This window comes from Anneissia japonica, unplaced genomic scaffold (assembly GCF_011630105.1).
Source record: "Anneissia japonica isolate Jap-2015-1 unplaced genomic scaffold, ASM1163010v1 scaffold4536_len1192065_cov207, whole genome shotgun sequence".
NCBI lineage: Eukaryota > Metazoa > Echinodermata > Crinoidea > Comatulida > Comatulidae > Anneissia > Anneissia japonica.
Window position 1 is genome coordinate 74,360 of NW_022703183.1, and position 20,454 is coordinate 94,813.

A 20,454-nucleotide genomic window follows, 5' to 3' on the forward strand; every position below is an offset into this window, starting at 1 on the left:
TTAACAACTACAGCCATAGGCCGAATTCTTCAAAGACGACCTAGCGTATTTCTTGTGTGGTGAATGCTATCAGAGGACACAGAAAGGCTGGTTAAATTGGGTTCATAGTAAATAAAACATCATTCCCTGCGAAGAGATGCATTAAATTTAGGATTTATTGTACTAACAGACAGAGAAGACCATTTATTCACAACCCAATTCACATGTACAGTGCTGATTTTAATAGATACACTAACTCTTGTCAATAATTTTATATTATGTATTATTTATGTCCGTCGATTATTTTGTCTATACTAGTGATTTTTTACTCATTTTCTATCAGGAGACGAATTTTACTTTTTCGTTACAACGTGACAATAAAAGAATCTCGTACTGTTGCTTTACTTTTCTTGTGTTTTCTACATCATTATGCACCGATCTGCTTTACATGCGCCCAATTAAAATCAATAACAACTATAGTGCAACAAGTCGTGCACCGAATCTGACATCAGTCACACCCTATTGTAGCCCGTTGTTCTGGTGACGCCCAACACTTTAATACTTCTTGTATACCATATACAGTACAGCAATGGAAAAAACTAGTGAAGCACAGTGGTGGATCAGTATTGCGTATCTCGAAATTCTCATTATAGTTCAATCGAAAATTATATTTTATTACATAATCATGAATACAGTCATAATACACCACATTGCTTCGATTATTTTATATGACTATTATTATTCACCAGAGACAGCTGTATTGGTATGCGCCTTATAAATCCATTGATTGATATTCTTAAAAATCTTTAACACCAACGAAAATTTAGGAACATAACAAAATAGAGTAGGCCTAAGAGTGCTTTCAATCACTTTAAATAGGCCTAATTGAGATATCATAAGCATTGGGACTTCAACATTAACATAACATTGCCGTAAATGATCAAGACATGAGTTTTTTCATGGAAGAATAATAATCTGAATTCATATAACATGTATTAATACCGATATATTGTTATAATTAAATACACACAATATAACAAATAATACTCGACATATATTTTCAACTGCTGAAATGACCAAACATTACAATTATTATAGGACTTGTTACTTTTTTCACAAATTTGCATCAACTCAAGAACTTCGATGAATCCAATCGATGTTCGCCCATCGGACGGCCTGTCTGAACATGTTGTTTGGTGAACTATGAACTCGCCGTAGCACATGTTTTCATCATGACACCACGGCGGCAGCATGGATTCTTACTGCACCGACTGTCCCTGCATAAAAATATCTAATATTTTACACTAGGGCCTAGCCAGGGCCCAACTGTACCTGGAGTATAATTTATCATAACATAATATACTGCAGTACCACTGTACTTTATTATAAATTGAGAATGTGAGTACTTCAGTAATATTAAATAAATCGTCAACTGCCGAGCCAGAAATCGACTGCATCTGTATGTTAGGCTACTGTCATTTTGATTGTATTGATCGTCAGTCAGCGGAGGAAAATGACATTTTCAAATGATGTATGACTCAAAAACAAAAGTAACTGACGGAATTATTAATAGGTTTCCCTGTTACAACAATGACACATACGTACGCATCCATTGTGTACTACAGGGCTTGAATAGGGATTGTTAATTTGACGTGATCGACATTGATAAACAATTTCGGGTAGACGCGAGTGCGTCTAAATAACAATGTTTAGACGGTGTAGGCCTTGAACGGACGCGTCATGGACGCAAACAGGACGAAAACTGGATGCGTCTGTTGCGTCTAAAAATTTGCATTTTTTATGGACGGTACTGTATAATCAGGGCATGCAATTTCAAATACTAATGATGTATGTCAGATGTCACAATACATGGTACTATTTTAACAAGGTAAAGTCAGGGCAACACCATTCCAATAATCTTTAGTAAGCACCGCTCTCAAACAAGTGTGGATCTAGAGGCTCCAAAAATTGTACAAGCACGCAGCAGGTGTTGCCTTTGTACCAGAACCTGAAGGTAATATTTTATCTGAAGAGGAAGATGATTTTGCCTACAAAAACAAACAGAATTAATAGAGTCCATTATTATCAAACTAATTACAAATATAGCACTCCACCAAGTATTTTAACATAAACTAATGCTCAAACATGACTTCTCATTGCACATGTGCCCTTTGGCAGGTGCCAGAATAGTAACAGATTTCTTTCTAGGTTTTCCAAAGGACTTTGGTCAATCTCTAACAGCTGCACATAATGCTTAAATGCTTATTTAAATATTAACATCCTGTGCTTCCATCATAACTGACTGCTGGTGTGAGAGCGCCAGCTCCAACAACTTGTTACAGGTATACATTAGTAAAACATAGTTTAAAGGATGGGTGCTTAAAGTAAACTATGGTTGTTTTACATTACATGTACCCTTTGGCAGGAGCCAGAATGGAAACATAGATTTCCTCCTAGGTTTTTCCAAAGGACTCTGATCAATCTCTCCCCTATGAAACGGCCAATGTGAAAACATTTCTATATCACTTGGTAGCTGGAGGGGATTATTTAATTAATAATCTACTTTGAACACATCAGTACATTTTAATGTATTTCATAAGCCCACAGCCTGGCTCTGGAAGTAAGCAAGCAACAACTATCAAACTAACCAGTGAAAAGAACTAATAATGTTAATAGAAGACGAAATTTTAGAGATCCAGTAATGTGGATGAATATTTAACTGCCGTCTGTCTTTCAAAAACATATTTCCTCATAATTCGTAATAGATAATCATTCGCTTAATTAATTTTGTATAATAATAACTATATTAGTCGTTAACATATAACGATAGAGAATTTGAGAATTCACTGGAAATTTGCTTTCTTTGGAGAACTATTACAGTTGAGCACGAGCAAGGGCTGCGCCATTGTTGTTGTTGTTATGGTGAAACTATGTGACCACAACGCAAGTGGATTTCGTGCAAATCAGGAACTATCGCATGTGGCTAGCAAAACATGTTAATCTCTCCTTTTGCAAGCTCAACTTGTTGTCTCCTTTGTTTAACTTACCTACGTATACAATCGTTTTTATTGGTTTCGCTTTATTGTGAGTTACAAAAAGCTCGTTTTTAGTGGGGTAGATATTTGAAGTCAACGATTTAGCCTGACCGTAGGCCGACTAAAAAAAATTGGCCAGCAGGTATCATTTTAGTCGAGGTTTGCATGATTTAGTCATAGTGCTAGTCGAAGTTTGTTTTAAGAATACGAAATGACGTAATTTTGAAGTTTTAGTTCGAACTACGACTAAAGTCCGTTTTAAGAATACCGGGGTAATGCATAGTAACATTCACTCTGTATTAGCAATAATGCAAATATAAACCAAAACAAATTACCTTATGTGAATCACTAGATGACCTCCTGACACCACCAGATCCATCAAGAGCCTGAGCTTGTAGGAAGCTTACAAGTTGAGGTGTCGGTCGTTTTCTATATGCAACAAAATCCATCATGTTCCCATCTTTTTGCAAGAAAAATAATTCTATTAAATTTTCAGTATAGTTTTCTTTTAGTTCTTTCAGTTCTCGCTCTTTGCGTAGTAGGACACATCGACGCAGTTCTAGCAGATCGTCACTGCGGGGATTGTCCGGTAATTGTACTTGCATTTTTAACATTTTAGATGGATGAGAAGGCATATGACTTGCATGAGATGGGTTGCCTGTAGCCGAGATTGGACTTTTGCGACTGTTTGAACTTCGACCTGGGCTTGATCCACTTGTTCGTTTCTGAGTGGACAACTGGTTTGAAAGAGCTACAGGTATGCTCATAGTTGTGTTTAACTGTGGTACAGATATACACCCCTGTGTGTTCTGAAACTGCACGGTCTGTATAGTTTGAGGACTCGAGGTGACCATGTTAACTGTCTGTGGAAGCTGTAGAAGACGCCCATGTTGTAAAAGAAGCGGCGCTTGTCCAGTTGTTACACCCTGAACAGGGGATGTTGCATCCAGGATGCTACCTGATGGACTAACCGGTACCTTGATGAAGCTTGGCTGCTGTGACCCTTGGCCCGGAAAACTTCCAGTTCTTCTGGGAGACCCTTGGACAGACCTCAACTGGGATCCAGGCTGTTGGGTATTGATAGCTACCGCTGGATTTACCAGCTGGTGCTGTTGCGCCATGATCAACTGCAGTTGGTTCTGTGGTGATGCAGCACCTGGATTCTGGTTCAACCCAGAAGCAGCTGCAGCTGCAAGGACAGACTGGATAATATCAGCCGACTGTTGAGAGGGTGTTTGTCCATTTCCACGTTGCATACTTGGTTCTTTCAGTTATAACTACAAACAAAAATAAACGATGTTAGTCATTAGTAATTACCACTTTGACCCTTACCAACAATCTAATACTACAAGTTTCCTGGTTGAGATAAGAAAGTGTTTGCTCACAGTTTAATGGTTCCAACTTGCATGAAATAACTAACTCGGCACTACAACTGAGTTTAAAAGCCCCATTTACAGCAAAACCTGATTTTTATATATGTTAAAATTTATAATATAATATGGAATTGCTAGTTTAACCGAAATTAGACATTCCTACACATGAAAAAATGCAAATAAGAGTCAAATAACACAAAAAATAAATGCGGATGAATTTGTTTGTTTGATTTTGCGATTGGTCTATAGAAATATAGTACATGGAGGCACCAAAAGCATTAGCCTAGCAACACTGCTAGGCCAGGCCTAGCCTTACCTTGATTTGGTTTCTGATACATAAAAAACGGCTGACATAATATTTTCCGTTGCTAGTGTTGACACTTGTGAAATATAATATTTTGTTGGAAACATTTCAAAACTTGTTAAAAAATTATTCTGACCAATTAAATTAATTAAAGCAACATCTCATTAAGAGAAAGCGAAACTAAAGTTTAAGGTTAACAGTGGCAGATACAGGAATTCAAAAAGGAGGGGGCCCAGAGAGCCCCACCATGGTTGGCAAGAAAATTTTTAATGATGGCACCTCTAGGTAATCTTTAAAATTTGAATATAATTTTCTTTATATCTCCAAGAATGTCAACAATTCAAAGGTGGGGGGACTTCCCCGGGCTGGCTGGGCCCCTTGAATCGGCCACTGGTTAAGGTTTAGCCAGCTCCACTAATCAACACCTCAGATTTGTGTAGACTCTTCGGACCAATACCCATGGGATGGTGCATTTTATCGGCTGTTTACTAGGCCTATACTCTACCTTCCATTCATTAAGATAGTGAGAATGAAGTTACGGTTGCATTTCCATGAATCGTGTGTATACTCCACGAATGTCCCAGGGCTAACTAACAAGGCTGCACACGAATAAAAACATACTGAGCCATACAAAACAGGCTACGAGGACCATGAAAACGAAGTAGTGGGCTGTTTCACACGCAGAGTAAACTGCCGACAACGGACAACTCAATTATTAAAGTATCGAATACGAAAAACACAATTATGAATCGACCTAAGGCCTCGTAATCGTTCGGTTCGGTAGAAATTTAATTTATGCAAAATACGTAGGACTAAGTATAACAAATTACATGCATAAAATCTGTCCATGTCGTGACCTACAGTGCTCACATCTCTACATACCACTCGGCATGGCCACACGAGTTTCGTCGACCCTCTCTCATCGGCACTACGTAGCTAGCAAGCTGAATGAATGGGGTTGCCCAGCTCACGATGAGCCCTCTGGAGAAAATTACGAAAGAAAGCTGACTCACCCTTCAATCGGATAACATTACCCGCTGAAAATAACCCATCGGCAAGTCTGTACCCTCCATCCAAAATGTACAAAAACTTATAACACCAACATGACCACTATCTCAAGATATTAATCAATGTTAACTGAAAAATTTATGAATGATTGCCGACAACCTATTCCGCTCTGCAACGAAATGGCGGCTTCTTCTTGCATATTTTATGTAAATGAAGTCATAAGATCGAGCTCTTTGTGTGTAGAGCGCCCCCATAAGTCTAGTAATAACATCATTGATTGCGATCTGTTCATTCTTTACTACAGTATTTGATTGTTTATGTAACCATAACAGATGAATTTCGATTATTTTTTTCACATTATTTACACTAAACACCAACGGTACAGTTAACCATTAATACCGACAGCTTTCTTTATCATTATTCAATGATAGGTTTCACTCAACGACTATTTACCATCTTCCCTCTTTGCGGCCAAGAATATTGTTTTACAATCGAATATTTCTGACGTAGGCCTATCCCAATTTGGTGTGCTGCAGATTTAAGTTAAACCATGACTGTTAGACAAACTGGGCATTTTGGGTCATTATACCAAATAAATAATAACAGTGCTCGAATAGGTACGGTATGTTATACAGCCGTCCGAAAAAGTTCCCTTTTCCGGTTGTTTGAAAAATTGTCTAGTGGGATTCGAACTTCACCCTCTCTATCAAAATATCATACAATTAAACCGCATATGGGCCTACATTCATTCATAAAAATGAAATTATACTGAATAAGGAACGAATGATGACACAAATGCTGTCTTTATAATATTATAATTATATATAACTTGCCTATACAATAATAATTAAATCTATCTTCACGACAGTTTCTTTAACAACACCCATTCCCTCCATGATTCTTATCGTTGCCTTTAGTTTTTTAGGCAAGTTTAATTTGTATGAATGTTTGCATACATTTGTCTGGTATATTCATAATTATTTTGTAACTTTAAATTTTGTACTCATTTTTTAATGTACCTTGACCTGTTTAGGCCTAATGGGAGAACCTGATCTGAGACATTTATATAAACTATATATTATATTTCTATATACAGTTTTCTCAGTAGATAATAATCATTGTCGGATCCAGTTATTAGAAATAGAGGGGGCCCAGGGAGGATCCGTTATGGGGAGACTAACCACCCCGGTAGCTGAGGCGGTAAGAAAAGTTGATTATGGCCGGAATTATGGGCACACACTCATACGTAAAATTCGCCGTAATTTTTCTTGTTTTTTCTCTATTTTGTGTAGGCCTACAATTTTAGAAAAAAAATTTAGAAGGGGTGGGGGTTAGAACAAGCATAAGGGGAAAACAAAGAAAGAACTATATGCCTAGTCATATCTTTAATGTTCAATACGAAGTCAAAATACTAACTTCTGAAGGTACCCAGTGAAGTCATTCTTTATGTAATGGAAAATTCCAAGCTATCAAGACTCCGTTAAAAATGAAAATCTAAATCCGGGCTCTATATCAATTCGAAAAAGAACGAGAAATTTAATAATTATCATGAAATGCAAATCGAGAACAATATTGATGAGTAGCTTGAGAGATGAATCAATGTCAATTTCACCTTCCCTCATCATATAAAAGAGGATGAGATCACTGTTGTACCTTCTCTTTTCAAGTGTACTCAATTTCAGTCACCTAAGACGGTCGTCATATCTCATAAGAGTTTCTTTCCTCCATGGTCATATGAAAGGTCATAGTTATAATTACATATCACCCTAGTTGCTCGTTTTGTATTTTTTCTATCATGTTTTTTCTTTTACTTTATATGGAGACCAAACCTGACAAACAGTCGAGTTTGCTCCAAACAATTGCACAATATAATACTGTACTTGTAACGTAAACTGATGTTATGAAAGTCCTATAAATAAAACCTCAACTTATTTGCCTTGCGGCATGTTTCTGAAATGTGGGAATTAAAAGTTAAATGATATGAAAATGTTACACCCAAGTCTTTATAATTATTAAATAACTGAAGAGTAATACTATTTACAGAATACATAAATGGCAATTTAATTCGTTGATTATGGCTATGCATTTGCATGACTTTACAGAATGGCGCATAGGGCCTATCAATCCAAGAGATAGGCCTAAATGTATGTCTTCGACCCAAACGTTATGCTAAAAAAATAATTATTAATGGTATATCATTATGTTGCTAGTTCACTGTAAGTGTCTGTTCTTGAGCTAATAATTCAACTACTGTATGTATAAAGTACTGTATTACCATTTTGTTTTGATGTACAGTATTACTTTTGATAGAAAACGCAGTATACGCTACTGTTTTAGTACCCATGCTAATGATTGCTGAAGTTTATACTAGAAAAAAATAATTATTACAAGAAAAACACTCAAATAGTAAGATGCTCTTCATTTATTATATGGCAAAATACAAAGAGTATACAATAGAATCAACAATCTTTACACTATTTAAAGTTTCATGTTACCATCTAAAATCATCATTTTTTTTCTGAAAACAAGATCAAATCAGAATATTTACTATTATTATATTATAAATGTGATCATATGCCATCATGTCATTGTCAACAAATTAATGTACAAGAAGTAAACGATTGTGAAAACCAATATCGGACTCATTTCCCACTACCTATAAATACAGGTCTCCCTCTAATTAAAGACCCCTCCAATTAAAGACCACTTTTCTGTAGTCCCATATTAAAAAATGTCTATTGTTTTTATTCTAAAGAGAACAGTGACAGCAAAAGCAGGGGGGAGGGGGGAGGGAATGGGAATTTGTTTCCTAGATCATTTTCTTTCCCCCTTAGTTTTCCACCGCCCCAAAAAAGAGGAAAAACTACAAAATATGTATTTTCTACATATTAGTAAAAACTATCTATCTATGAAATCGATTAAATAAGCCTCTGAAGGGAGACCTGTAGTAGATGTTACAGTACTTCCTCAAGTATAAGCCCACATTGGGAATAAGCCCTTTCCCTACTTTATATTCCATTTTGAAAACCAGCATTTTCCCCAGCAAAAGCCCAGTGGATATTAGGAATGAGTAGCTCAGATAAAGATTGGCTTTGAATTTGACATGCAGTATTCAAAACCTGACTTTTGAATGGCCATCTCTATGAAGTAATACCAAAAGAGAAGTAAGGATATCAAAAAATAAATTTATATTATTTTATGGTCAGCATATTTTCCCAGTTATATTTTTAAATTCCATGAATTTCCTGTTATTGCTTATATCTTTAAAAATATATTTCCAGGATGCTGTATATTATCACTTTGTCACTCACTAAAACATTTCCATCACTACATTATCTGTATTATTCATTTTATCAACTTGAACTGGAAGTTAAATTTCACTGTTTGCATTTCCATCACTACAGGAACTGTACATTCAACTTGAACAGTTGTAAAGTTAATTTAATTTTTGGCACTTTCATCACTATCTTCATTCTCTTTACTCGAATCAGACATTATTGAATCTTCTACTATGCTCGAGTTTAAGGACTTCTTATGTTTTTTATTGAGGAGGTCTGGATTGTTCTTCCAGTAATAATTGTAGAATGATTTGATCGTGTTTTCTTGCAGGTTCTCCTCATCATTCATGTGACTTTCATACTTCCATGAATGAGGCAAGGGAGCTGTGAGGTTCCTCCATGCGTTGGCTTCAAAAGGAAAAAAAAATCTATTAATTAAAACATTAAAATTATTTACATAGTCCTATAGAGTACTACAGCATTACATCACGATACCGCATGATACCGATGCAAAAAGCGTTTAACCGGGCGCCATTTTTTCCACTGACAAACCATTGATCCCAATTTCTAACGTAATTATTAAGATGTTGTATCTTACTTTTTCTTTGTAAATTTTAATTGATGATTAAATGTGTGTTCAATAACAAATATAATGCGAGCTTTTGGGTTTTTAGTACATTTTAATGACAAAATATTAGATTTCAATAATGCCTATTCCTGAAAGGCTATGAAGTCATTCAGGCGTAATGAACGGTAACCAACATCTGTTGCCAACAGAGAGCGGCACCTGGCATCGTGACGACAAGACTATGGTACTCTATGTAAAATATATTTACAGTAATTACTTAATTGGGTTGATGGGCTTTTGGGTTAAAGTGTCCGTCACTATCATCAATCCTAGCCATCTTAGGTTATTTTTCAATTTGTTATTTCTGTTGCTCTTACTGTGTAAATTGTATTGTACATTTGTTTGGCTGAATAAAGAATGAATGAATGAATAAATAATCAATAATTCTCACTATGAATATTACCAAAAATTCACATTCATTATCTTACAGCAGACTACTTAAAACACAGAAAATGTCACAAAATTTCCTCAAGCTGAATAATTTTTAAACAAAGCACACCACACACAAAAGTAAATAGAGCTTTCCCGAATAACCAGTTAGGCAAAAAATAGCAAACTGACAAATATATTTTCACAAGCCATGATGTAAACGAATTGCAAAATTTCACTGTACATGCAAATAAGCAGCTTTGAAAATTGATATACATGGCCATTTATGACACTGCTTACTTGAGTGTGGCAGGCTTTAATGTGCTAATTTAATTTTTTTTGTGATTAAGAGTTGACATGTGTCTCAAAGAGACATTTTAGTAGTGGCGGTGCCAGCGTCTGAAATCTGGGAGGGGGAGGGGCAAGTTAGGGGAAATATTATGGAGAGAAGGAAAGTGCAGGGGCAAGGTAAATTCTTAAAAGGAGATACAATTTAAGATAAGAGAAAACAGGTAAGAAAAAATTATACACATTGCTGGTATTGATCATGATCAGCACATTACCAGATAAGCAAATGTACTGCGTCAACTTCACTAAAGCAATTGATATGATTGGGGGGGGGGGGGCCTGTAGCACTGCAAGTCAGATTTTTTCTTACCATTCTTAGGAAACCCTCTTGAAGTGAACTTCCATTTCTGAAGGAATTGTTCATCATTATCTGTTAAAAGTTTAGGTGCCACATGAGAAGAACTCGCCAGTTCCATGATGACAATGTTGTCATCTATTGTTTCTTCATCTCCAACTGAGTCTTCCCAAACTTCAGCATAGTCACTCTGATGTGAGACATTACATATGTTAACTGCTTCAGCAGCTTTGTTTGGTATCTCACCATCAATGCATGTTTCATCAGAGTCAATTTTATCAGATTTAACACCATCTATAGTGATGTCATTCTCTCCAGATGAAAGTGTTTCATCAATCACTAATTCACATTTACTACCGACACTAATATCATCTAAAATTTCTTCTGTGTTTTCACATAGTATCTTATCACTATTGTCTTTAGATATTAACATTTTCTTTTCTTTATAATCATGTTCTGATTCTTTCAGTTCCCTCCAATCCTCCTTATGTTTCTCCTTGTGAGTGTCTCTATAATTACTTGGACCTCCCCGTAAAACCTCTTCATTTTCATAATCATTGTGATTCTGTTCATTCTCAGGTCTACTGTCTGAAGAACTAGTTTTTCTATCCATCACTGGTTCCCTATATAACTCTTTGCTTCTTTTCATCTTTCTTTTTTTGTTATATGTCTTATCTTCCTGTGCAGCTTTGTCAATTATATTGTTTGATATATTTTTGTTTACTGATACATCAGTCCCTTCATCTACAATTTCCCCGCTCATACTTTCAGGTATTGCCTGTAGTTCACAAGCAGACAAATGTAGTTGGTTATCAGTGGATTTTTTGTGTTTCCTTTTCTTCTTCTTTTTTATTTTCAACAAGCTAATCTCTTCTTCTGCAAATTCACCTCCTTGGTCTTCCAATAATTCCTCTTCTCTTAAATTAACGAAATGTTTTTCATCATTTTTATTCTGACTTTCTATCTTAATCTCATTCTCACCTTCTTGGCTTTTATCAGTGGATTGTTTGTGTTTCTTTTTCTTCCTCTTTTTTGATAAGGTAATCTCTTCCTCTGCCAATCCACCCCTGTTTTCTTCCAATACTTTTTCCCCTCTAAAACTAACCAAATGTTCTTCAATATTATTATTATGTCTTTCTGACTTTACCTCATCATCATCATCTTCTTGGCTTATATCAATGGATCGTTTACGTTTCTTCTTCTTTCTCTTTTTTAACAAGGTATTCTCTTCCTCTGCCAATTCACCCTTTTTGTCTTCTATTACTTTTTCTTCTCTAAAACTAACCAAATGTTCAGCAATATCATGACTTCCTATCTTCACTTCTTGCTCAATTCCTTCACTATTATTGATGGATCGTTTGCGTTTCTTTTTCTTTTTCAAAAAGCTTGTCTGTTCTGCAATATCCCCATTGTTTTCCAACAATTTCTTTCTTTCAAGCGTTACAACTTGTTCCTCAGCAACATTATGACTTTCAGTCTCCCCCTTATTCTCATTTTCTGTGTTCACTTCTATGGATCTTTTATGTTTCTTGTGCTTTCTTTTCCTTGAGCTAGTTTCATCCACTGCAACTTCACTGTCTTTGTTTTCCAATAGTTCCTCTTCTTCATATAAAACCAAATGTCCATGAGTATCATAAAATCCTGTCTTGACTTCAATGTTATCTGGTGGGCTCATTTCTATGGAACGTTTGTGTTTCTTCTTCTTTTTCCTTGACATGCTAGCACTTTCTTCAGGTTTTGTCTGTTCACAGCTCTTATCTGCTGATACTTCTCCTCCTTCAAATGTCGGCTGATGATCTTCAATCATTTCAGAAATTCCAGTACTTGTGTTGCTCTCCTGTTCTTGGTTATTCTCCACTGATCCTTTGAGTTTCTTTTCCTTCTTTGATTTATTTTCCTTTGAAATTTCACAATTCCTATCTGATGATACATCCTGTTCTCCACAAGTAACAATATGATCTTTAAGAGTATTGCTGCTTTCTGTTTTAATTTCATCCTCCTTACTGTGAATAAATTCACTGGATTTTTTGTGTTTCTTTTTCCTCTTTGTTACACTTGGTGCCTCCTCTGATACATCAAAACTCTTATTTCCAGAAGCGTCACCACTACACGAAACAAGACTGTCTTCAATATTACTTCTGGTCATTGTATCCTCCTTTTCATGAATACATTCATTGGATCTTTTGTGTTTCTTTTTCGAAATACAAGTTACCCCCTCCTCTATTTCGCAGTTCATTTTTGCAGGTGCCTCACCTTCAAAAGTCTCCAATTGATCTCCAATGTTTTCTTCAGCAGAATTTTCAAATAGGTCTTTTTTAGATTTCTTTGATTTCTTTTTCTTATTCTGCAGTAGCACAAGCTTTTTGGCTGCGTCTTCATTATCATCTACGCTAATGCCACCTCCATCACACTGATTCTTTTCTATATTACCATGACCATTTGCACTCACAGCTATTATCTGTGGTTCACGACCCGTTTTACTGTCTGAAACAATATTCATTATTTTTTTACTACTACTTTTGGTTTTTTTCCGCTTTACAGTCTGAGTTTCAGTGATGTCTGTTGCATCATCAGCTTTTCTTTTCTTCTCCAATTCTTGAAATACTTCAATACCCGTACTAGTACTAGATTTTAACTCCTCAAGCGGTTCCAAGTTACCTTCCCCAGAATGCCTCTTTTTATGCTTTTTTCTCTTATGTTTTTTACCTACCAATTTTTCATCCATTTCTTCAACAGCTGACAAGTAATTTTCATTTATGTTATCACCAATTTCAGGAATCTCAAGTATATGTTCATCCATGGTTTTTGGTTTTTTCCTGTCCTCCTTTGTCTTCTTTTTATGATGAACATTAGTTATACCATTACTTTCCTCACTTACTAGTGTTTCATCAACAGCTTTCGTGAATTTCACATACAAATTTTGACTCAATGGATCACAAACATTTTCCTCATAAACCTGGTTTTTCTTCTTATTCTTTGTACTTTTTTTCAGTTCTGTTTCCTTTAGATCGTTACTATCTTGGTCTACTGTTGACAAGTTACTTTTAGGTTCTTGATTGGATTTTTTATGAGAGACTTTCTTCATAAGAAAATCTGAATAGTTAATAAATTCACAATCAACTTTATCATTGCTCGCAATATTTTCTTTTGATTTCTTCTTCTTCCTTTTGTGCATATTCTTTCCTTTAAGATCACTGGTTTGGTCCACTGATATTTTAGGTAGATTTATTGTAGATTCACAATATGTTGCATCATAAATTCTTTCATTTGTTCCACTAAGTGCCCTTCTAGAGAAGGTTTTATTTTCATTAAAATTCAATTCATATAAATCTTTTCCTGTTGATATTGTTTCTGATACACCGCCCTCTGCATTTGCAAGCATTTCATTTAAATTGTTCCTGTTATCATCATCACCACCATTAACATCATCAACCATCATTAACAAACTCCGTGTTTGCTTACCTACATCATTCGTATGATTTGAGTAAGGTTCAGTTAAATGTAGATCAATGTTAATGTCAGTAGCATTCATGTGCTGCGTTTTGTTAAAACAATTACTCTGAACCTCTCCTACAACACTGTTTTCTTTCTTTTTAAGTTCACTTTTCTTTTCATTATGATTTTTTTTAATTGATTTTTTATGTTTTGATTTCTTGTGCTTTCCATCTGACTTTCTTTTCTTGGTTTTCTTCTTTAATTTCTTGTGTTTTTTCTTTCTTTCATTCTTTGTTCCATCAGGCATCTTTATTAGTTCTTGTTCCATGTTTTTAACTCCAGCATCACCATTTTTGTCATGGTGAAGAATACTTTCACTGCTATTTTCAATAACCCCCAAAACTTCCATGTTATTTTTCTTCACGTGCATGACGCTGGTGACCAGACCTGCATCTTTGCCACTAACACTGATAACTTCAGAATGCCTCAGCACTACATTTTCCCCCAGTGCATTGGTGATATGGTTGTCGTCATCTTCAATACCTTTTCTTACCACTGAGTTAAGATCAGGTAAAGTAGTTTGATCAATTTCTTTAATTATTTTCTTGAAATTTTTAGGAGGAATGACATCAAGTTCACTCTCATCATCAAAGCTGCACGATAAATTTCTTGTCTTCTTCTGTCGACCTACAACTTTCTCAAGCTCTTTCTGATTAACACTTGGTTTATTTACAAATGGCTGTTGACTTGCTCCCATAGCATCTGTTTTAGTTGATTTTCCTTGTTGGTTATTTACAATATCAGTTCTTTGATTTGTATGTGCTTTTGCTGGAAGACTGTTAATAAGCTGATTGATCTGTACGTTAGATGACTTCCTGCTGGTTCCAACATTCTGTTTTAGTTTGATTTCACTAGAGGTGGTAGTAGCAGCAACACTAGGGGATCTGCCTGACATTCCTTGTACTATTAATGGTGGTAAATTGGTCAAAGGTTCCTTTAAAATACCTTCACTTAATAGTGTGGTTTCCTTATGCTTGTTTTGCTTATGAGAATCACCTTTTTTCTTTGATTTCCTAGGTTTATCCTTTGAATCATGCTTACCTTTTTTATGTTTTTTCAGTTTTTTAGACTTTTTCTTTTTATGAGACATTTGAGATTGTGGAGTCATTGATAACAGAGCAGAAACTTGCGCCATTAATACATCTGAAGTATTTTTATCAAGGCGAGATTCAAGTCCACAACGTATTTCATCTAATTTAGTCCTTTGTTGACTAAGCATTCCTTTGGATGTCTCTGCGATCCCAATATCAGGTGCGATGTTCTTATGTTGCTGAGTAAGACGTGGTGTACTTGTTGCTAGCTTTGTGATATCATTAGAAAATTGTGGGAGAGAAGAGTTACTACTATTCAAATCAAATGTCTTGCTCTTGGTTTTTAATGTTGATTTTAAATGTTTAGCACTTCCTGAGGTGTTCTTGGAAGTTCCTTGGCAAGCAGCAGACACCTCACTACTAATATTGTTGATATCAACATTTAAATCTTCATTCTGAAATATACCTTTTACAAAATGCTGCTTGTTTTTCTTCTTTGCACTTGCATCCTTTTTCTCTTTACTTGAAGAATGTTTAATTTTATGTTTTGATTTCTTCTTGTTTTTCAGTATCTTCACAGAGTTATCAGATAGTCCTAACTCTTTCTTTGATTTAGTTTTCTTCTTTTTATGCTTCATATTTTCTAATTTATTTGATCAATTTTCCTTGTCGAATCCAATCTTTAAAAAATCTGAATCAGTATCAAATTTACTGTATTCCATAACTATCCTTCTTTCATTTCATTTTGCTTCGAGGGAATTTAAAATACGTCAACCTAAAAAAGAAAAACATACAGTCATATAATTAATTATTCTAATATCAATTGTGGGCAAGTACCCCAATATTTTTTATACATTAATAATGACAGATATACGAAGGTAAATTAACATACAGTTCAAAATACTGCATATTCACAAGACGAGGCTAGCAAATTATGATTGACAAACAGGGGTTGTCTTATACGCGCAACACATATACTATTTACATTTTTAAATCATGTTTGTCTTATGTGTGGATCATCTGTAACACGCAAATACTACTAAAATGAAGCTAATGTACTAACTGTTAGTATGAATGAATACAATTTTAAATGCAGGGAAATAAGACTTATAAAATGGTAATATTTGGAAGATTTAGTCCTACATTTGGCTGTTCTTAGGTGTAGTATCAAGGCCATTAAGAGCAGCAAAAAATAGAAATTTCAACAGTGAAACATGGGGGGGGGGGTGGAGATTTGTCTTACATGCCCGACGTACAACAATCGTCCAGAATTCTTCTCAAACTTGGGGGTCGTCATACGGTGTATTTCGTTACTTAGTACACTTTCCAGTCTTAGCTACTTTTCACCAAATTATATTATATTTCATTAACATTTTTTACCAAGTGCCGGTGCCAGGGTACTACAGCCCCCTCATCAGACAAGTCAAGGGCCCCCACCGGCCGAGTTCTTAGTGCAGTCCGACCAAAAAAAAATTTTAAAATAGGCCTAAAGTACATCAAGACAACATCTCTTTCACAGTCGTAGAGTGCCATTTTCATTCATTCAGAGGTGCCTATTTAAAAAATAAATCTGATTTGGGAGGGTGGGGGGTGACCCAAATAGTTAAGTTTAGAGTGTTCTCTTATATTTGTGGAGGAATTTATTCTGTCTTTTTGTCTGCTATTCCTTGGCGGCAATGCTTTATGGTGTCTAGAAAAGTAAAACATTCGATTAATCTTACTTCTGTAGATCTAGAAAAGTAAGATACTGTATCTTACTTTTGTCAGCCAAAAAATAAGAACACTGAGCCTGGGCAAATTTTTACTGGTTCTTATAAAAAAAAAGTGTATATACTGTGGTGTATTTAGGAGCATTGAAAGGGAAAGGGGCTGATGGGTGATGGGAGGGAGGCTCCATGATTTGTGAGGGAAGCTAGCTCACAAAATAAGGTAATTTTATGTGGTTTTTAACTACTTTAAGCATGACATTTTTTTGGCGGGGGGAGGGCAGGGGAGAGACAGGGGAGCATGAGTATTTTTTGGAGGGGCGTATGGATGAATATATGTTTATTATTAGGCCTATATAGATTAGGAAACTGCCTTGATAATATGTGATAGCACTTAGAAACAACAAACTGGGTAATGCAGATAATACTGTACCGGTACATTTTTAAATGTAGACAGTAGAGGAATTTGAAAACCTATTTAAAATAAATAACAATACGTGCTCTTTGTGAATTTGACCACCATCTGTCTGAAATCCTATATTTCATTGCCCTCTTTGTGGGACTGGCCCTACCAAGGTATCTAAAGTTAGACTAACCATTACCACTAATGGGATAATGAGTTTACCATTGTCTTACATGGTGGTAAACCTAAGGTATTCTATCCCTTCTTTCTTGACTGAGCAAACTTGATTATTCATACAGCATACATATGTAATTCAATTTGAGCTTTTCCTAAAAATTTTGTATCCTATTTGAGATCCAGCGATCGTTACCCACAGTTTTTAGTATTTTGACTTTATATTGCTGACTTAATCCATAACTAAACATTATCAGATCTACAAGGTGAATATCCTGAAGGGAGCTGGTCACTGTCCTGTATTTATCTTGTACAGTACCGGACAGTTTTATTGCAAAAATTCAACGCATTCAACCCGTTGCGTTTTCGTTGACAACGCGTTGGCGTTTTCGTTGGCGTTGTCGTTGAAACTGTTGACATCGTTGAGAGCTCAGAAATAGTTTATTCTGAATTCAACGCAAAGCGTTGAATTAACAGCTGTCTCTTATACACATCCTAAACATTATCAGATCTACAAGGTGAATATCCTGAAGGGAGCTGGTCACTGTCCTGTATTTATCTTGTAGCCTTAATAAAATAATTTCTTTGGATAAAATATTTGGAGCTGGTCTTGGAAACATAAGGTTAAATATTTAAAGTGAGGTGAAGAAATATATAAAAAAATAGATAAACAGACAGATGAGTAGAGGTAGAGTGAAAACAGGTATAAATTGAACCTAACAAACTGAGGATTTAGATATAGGCATCCAAAAAAGAGTACTGTAAATTTTCAATAAATAACCACACGAATAATCAATTTCTAATTTTCTTGTATTGATGCTAGATAAATATAAATGTACTGTATGAGGAAAGCAACTAATGATTATCTAGAAAGTTTAACAATCTAATGAATTAATCCAACCTGTAGAATTTCCATTAATCCAAAAAAAAAAAAAAAATCCAAATGGTCTGTACAGTAAAATCACAGAACCGGGTTTGTGGTAAAATTAAGGATATATTACTTCCAAATTCTTTAGTAAAAATGAACCCCACTTGAGAGATAATGGTATAACCTCATTTTACGCTTTAAAATCAAAACTACCTCTGATATAATGATACAATCCTTCATTAAAAATCTTACTTTTCTAGATCTAGTGAGTAAGATTCATCTTACTTTTCTAGATCTAGAAAAGTAAGATAAACAAACAGAAGCTAAACAAAGATTCATCATACTTATCTAGATCTAGAAAAGTAAGATAAATTTTACAGTATGTCTTACTTTTCTAGACACCCAATACTTCAGTGGGAACCGAACCAGTCAGCTCGCTCCCTAACAAACTCACCCTTGCAATCTGCCCCCACCCCCTTAACAAACTCCTCCTTACAAAGTTTCCCCCTAAAAAAACTCACCCCTTACAACCTCGCTCCCCTGACTATAAGCGACAGTCGCCCTCTTTCACTGGAATCCGCTATTAGTACGTCTCTCTACTTGTTATTATTTGAAAAAAAAAAAAAAATACACCAGTAGGCTAAGTATACTGAGACTACATTTACGTTTACATAGGTACATCCTCCAAAGGACCTAATATAGTCCATAACCGCAGGGTTGCAGGGGCTGTATGGACCAGACCAGTGTAACCCCTACTCAAAAGATGCACTGGGTTCTTTAAAGCGCATGCACATAACTTAATAAGCCAATTGTGTACATTGGGCCTACGGTATAGTCCTTATTCGAAAAGACTTGCTCCACCACCAGAACCATAGACGAGCATGATGTCCGAACCAGCATCACTAATATGCAAGTTATATAGTTATATGTAAGTTAAGCAGGTTGCGGCACCCCTGCCTCCAACACTCAACCATTCGACTCACTACACTGCTGCAGGCAGAAGTCCAGTTGTTTTTGTATTTTCAAACCTGTTCAAAAAAATAATACAACTAAGCTAGCTAGGCCAATTGTAGCATCGGCAACTACACGCACTGAACTTTCCCCTACCTAGACACCGCTCCTCCCACCTACTAGCAACTGCGATATTTAGGCCTACAGGAGGCTAATCCTGGCCTAGATGGCCTGTCTGGTAGGCCCAGGCCTCCTCCTAGCTTAGCTAGGTGAAGGGCAGGTGGTAATAGCTAGGCAGGCTAGCAACCTACAAGGATAGTCATGTAAACACTGGCGACGGAATCTGAAGAAATACATTACCATCCATTTATTAATGCTTGGCATACGTTACGCTTGTTTAGCAAACCATAAAACACAACATGTGCATGCACGACGACACAGCAGAACAACAACACAACAGCGATGGTGTCATTTGATATCATTGGTGGGGTGGCACTTTTTCCATGAACTTAAATCCTGGTTTTGAAACGACGTCTTGGTATTATAATTTGAGGTTATACTTTGCTGTACAATTAACTATGTATTGTTGGTATTATATTAATTAAATTGTTGGTATTATATTAATTAAATCATTGATATATTAATTTAATTATTGGTATAATAATAATAAAATATAAATTTAATTGTTGGTATTATACTACATTATTAGGACCAAAGTGTCCCATAAATCCAAAAATGTTGTGATGGCCACGTCTCTTAATGGGAAAATCCAAAAATATTTTTCGTTGTAAAAAAAAAAAATAAAACCAAACAAAAACACTAAAATGCCGAACCTCCAATTCGTACATTTATTTCATTACATTCCACAGAATAGGGGTTGGCCGTAGTAAAAGATATATCCCTCACTTCACGGCCAAAGTGTGCCCTTAAAGGTGTCCCAAAGGAGTAGTTCAATTCTTGGTTTTTGTGTCTGCCCCCTCGGGGGAAAAGATACTATGTTGTTGTCGTCTGGCAGTTAAAGATATGGCTCGAGGTAAATCGTGGAGGTGCATGATGGGTCATGTGTCATCTTAAGTACCTGTACTAAAATCATAAAAAAAAAATACACCACCATTTAATGATACTGTAACCGAAACCCATGTATATGTGGATACTTTATTAGTAAACATAATACAGTAAGGCAGATAAGGTTATTAGTGTAAGTTAATC

At 35.6% G+C, this 20,454-nt stretch overlaps 2 protein-coding genes across 3 annotated transcripts in view; both read right to left on the bottom strand.

Annotated features, from left to right (window-relative positions):
- Nucleotides 1-5,889, bottom strand: part of LOC117104358 (helicase domino-like) — a gene marked incomplete in the record, with an annotated part of 45,684 nt that extends 39,795 nt beyond the window's left edge. The window contains 2 exon segments of the mRNA XM_033245182.1: nt 3,350-4,291; nt 5,705-5,889. Coding sequence (XP_033101073.1) covers nt 3,350-4,270 — 921 coding nt within the window.
- A 2,214-nt stretch (nt 5,890-8,103) lies between these two features.
- Nucleotides 8,104-19,753, bottom strand: LOC117104318 (titin homolog). 2 transcript variants are annotated; one of them, XM_033245108.1, is made up of 3 exons: nt 19,606-19,753; nt 10,633-15,918; nt 8,104-9,385 (listed from the first exon to the last, which is right to left on the bottom strand). In XM_033245108.1, exons 2-3 carry the CDS (start codon nt 15,779-15,781, stop codon nt 9,141-9,143), a joined length of 5,394 nt encoding a protein of 1,797 aa, XP_033100999.1. In that variant the 5' UTR covers nt 15,782-15,918; nt 19,606-19,753; the 3' UTR covers nt 8,104-9,140. The 2 variants fall into 2 exon arrangements, with proteins under 2 accessions (XP_033100999.1, XP_033101000.1); XM_033245109.1 differs by lacking the exon at nt 19,606-19,753 and adding an exon at nt 19,402-19,537.
- Between the last annotated feature and the right edge of the window lie 701 nt (nt 19,754-20,454).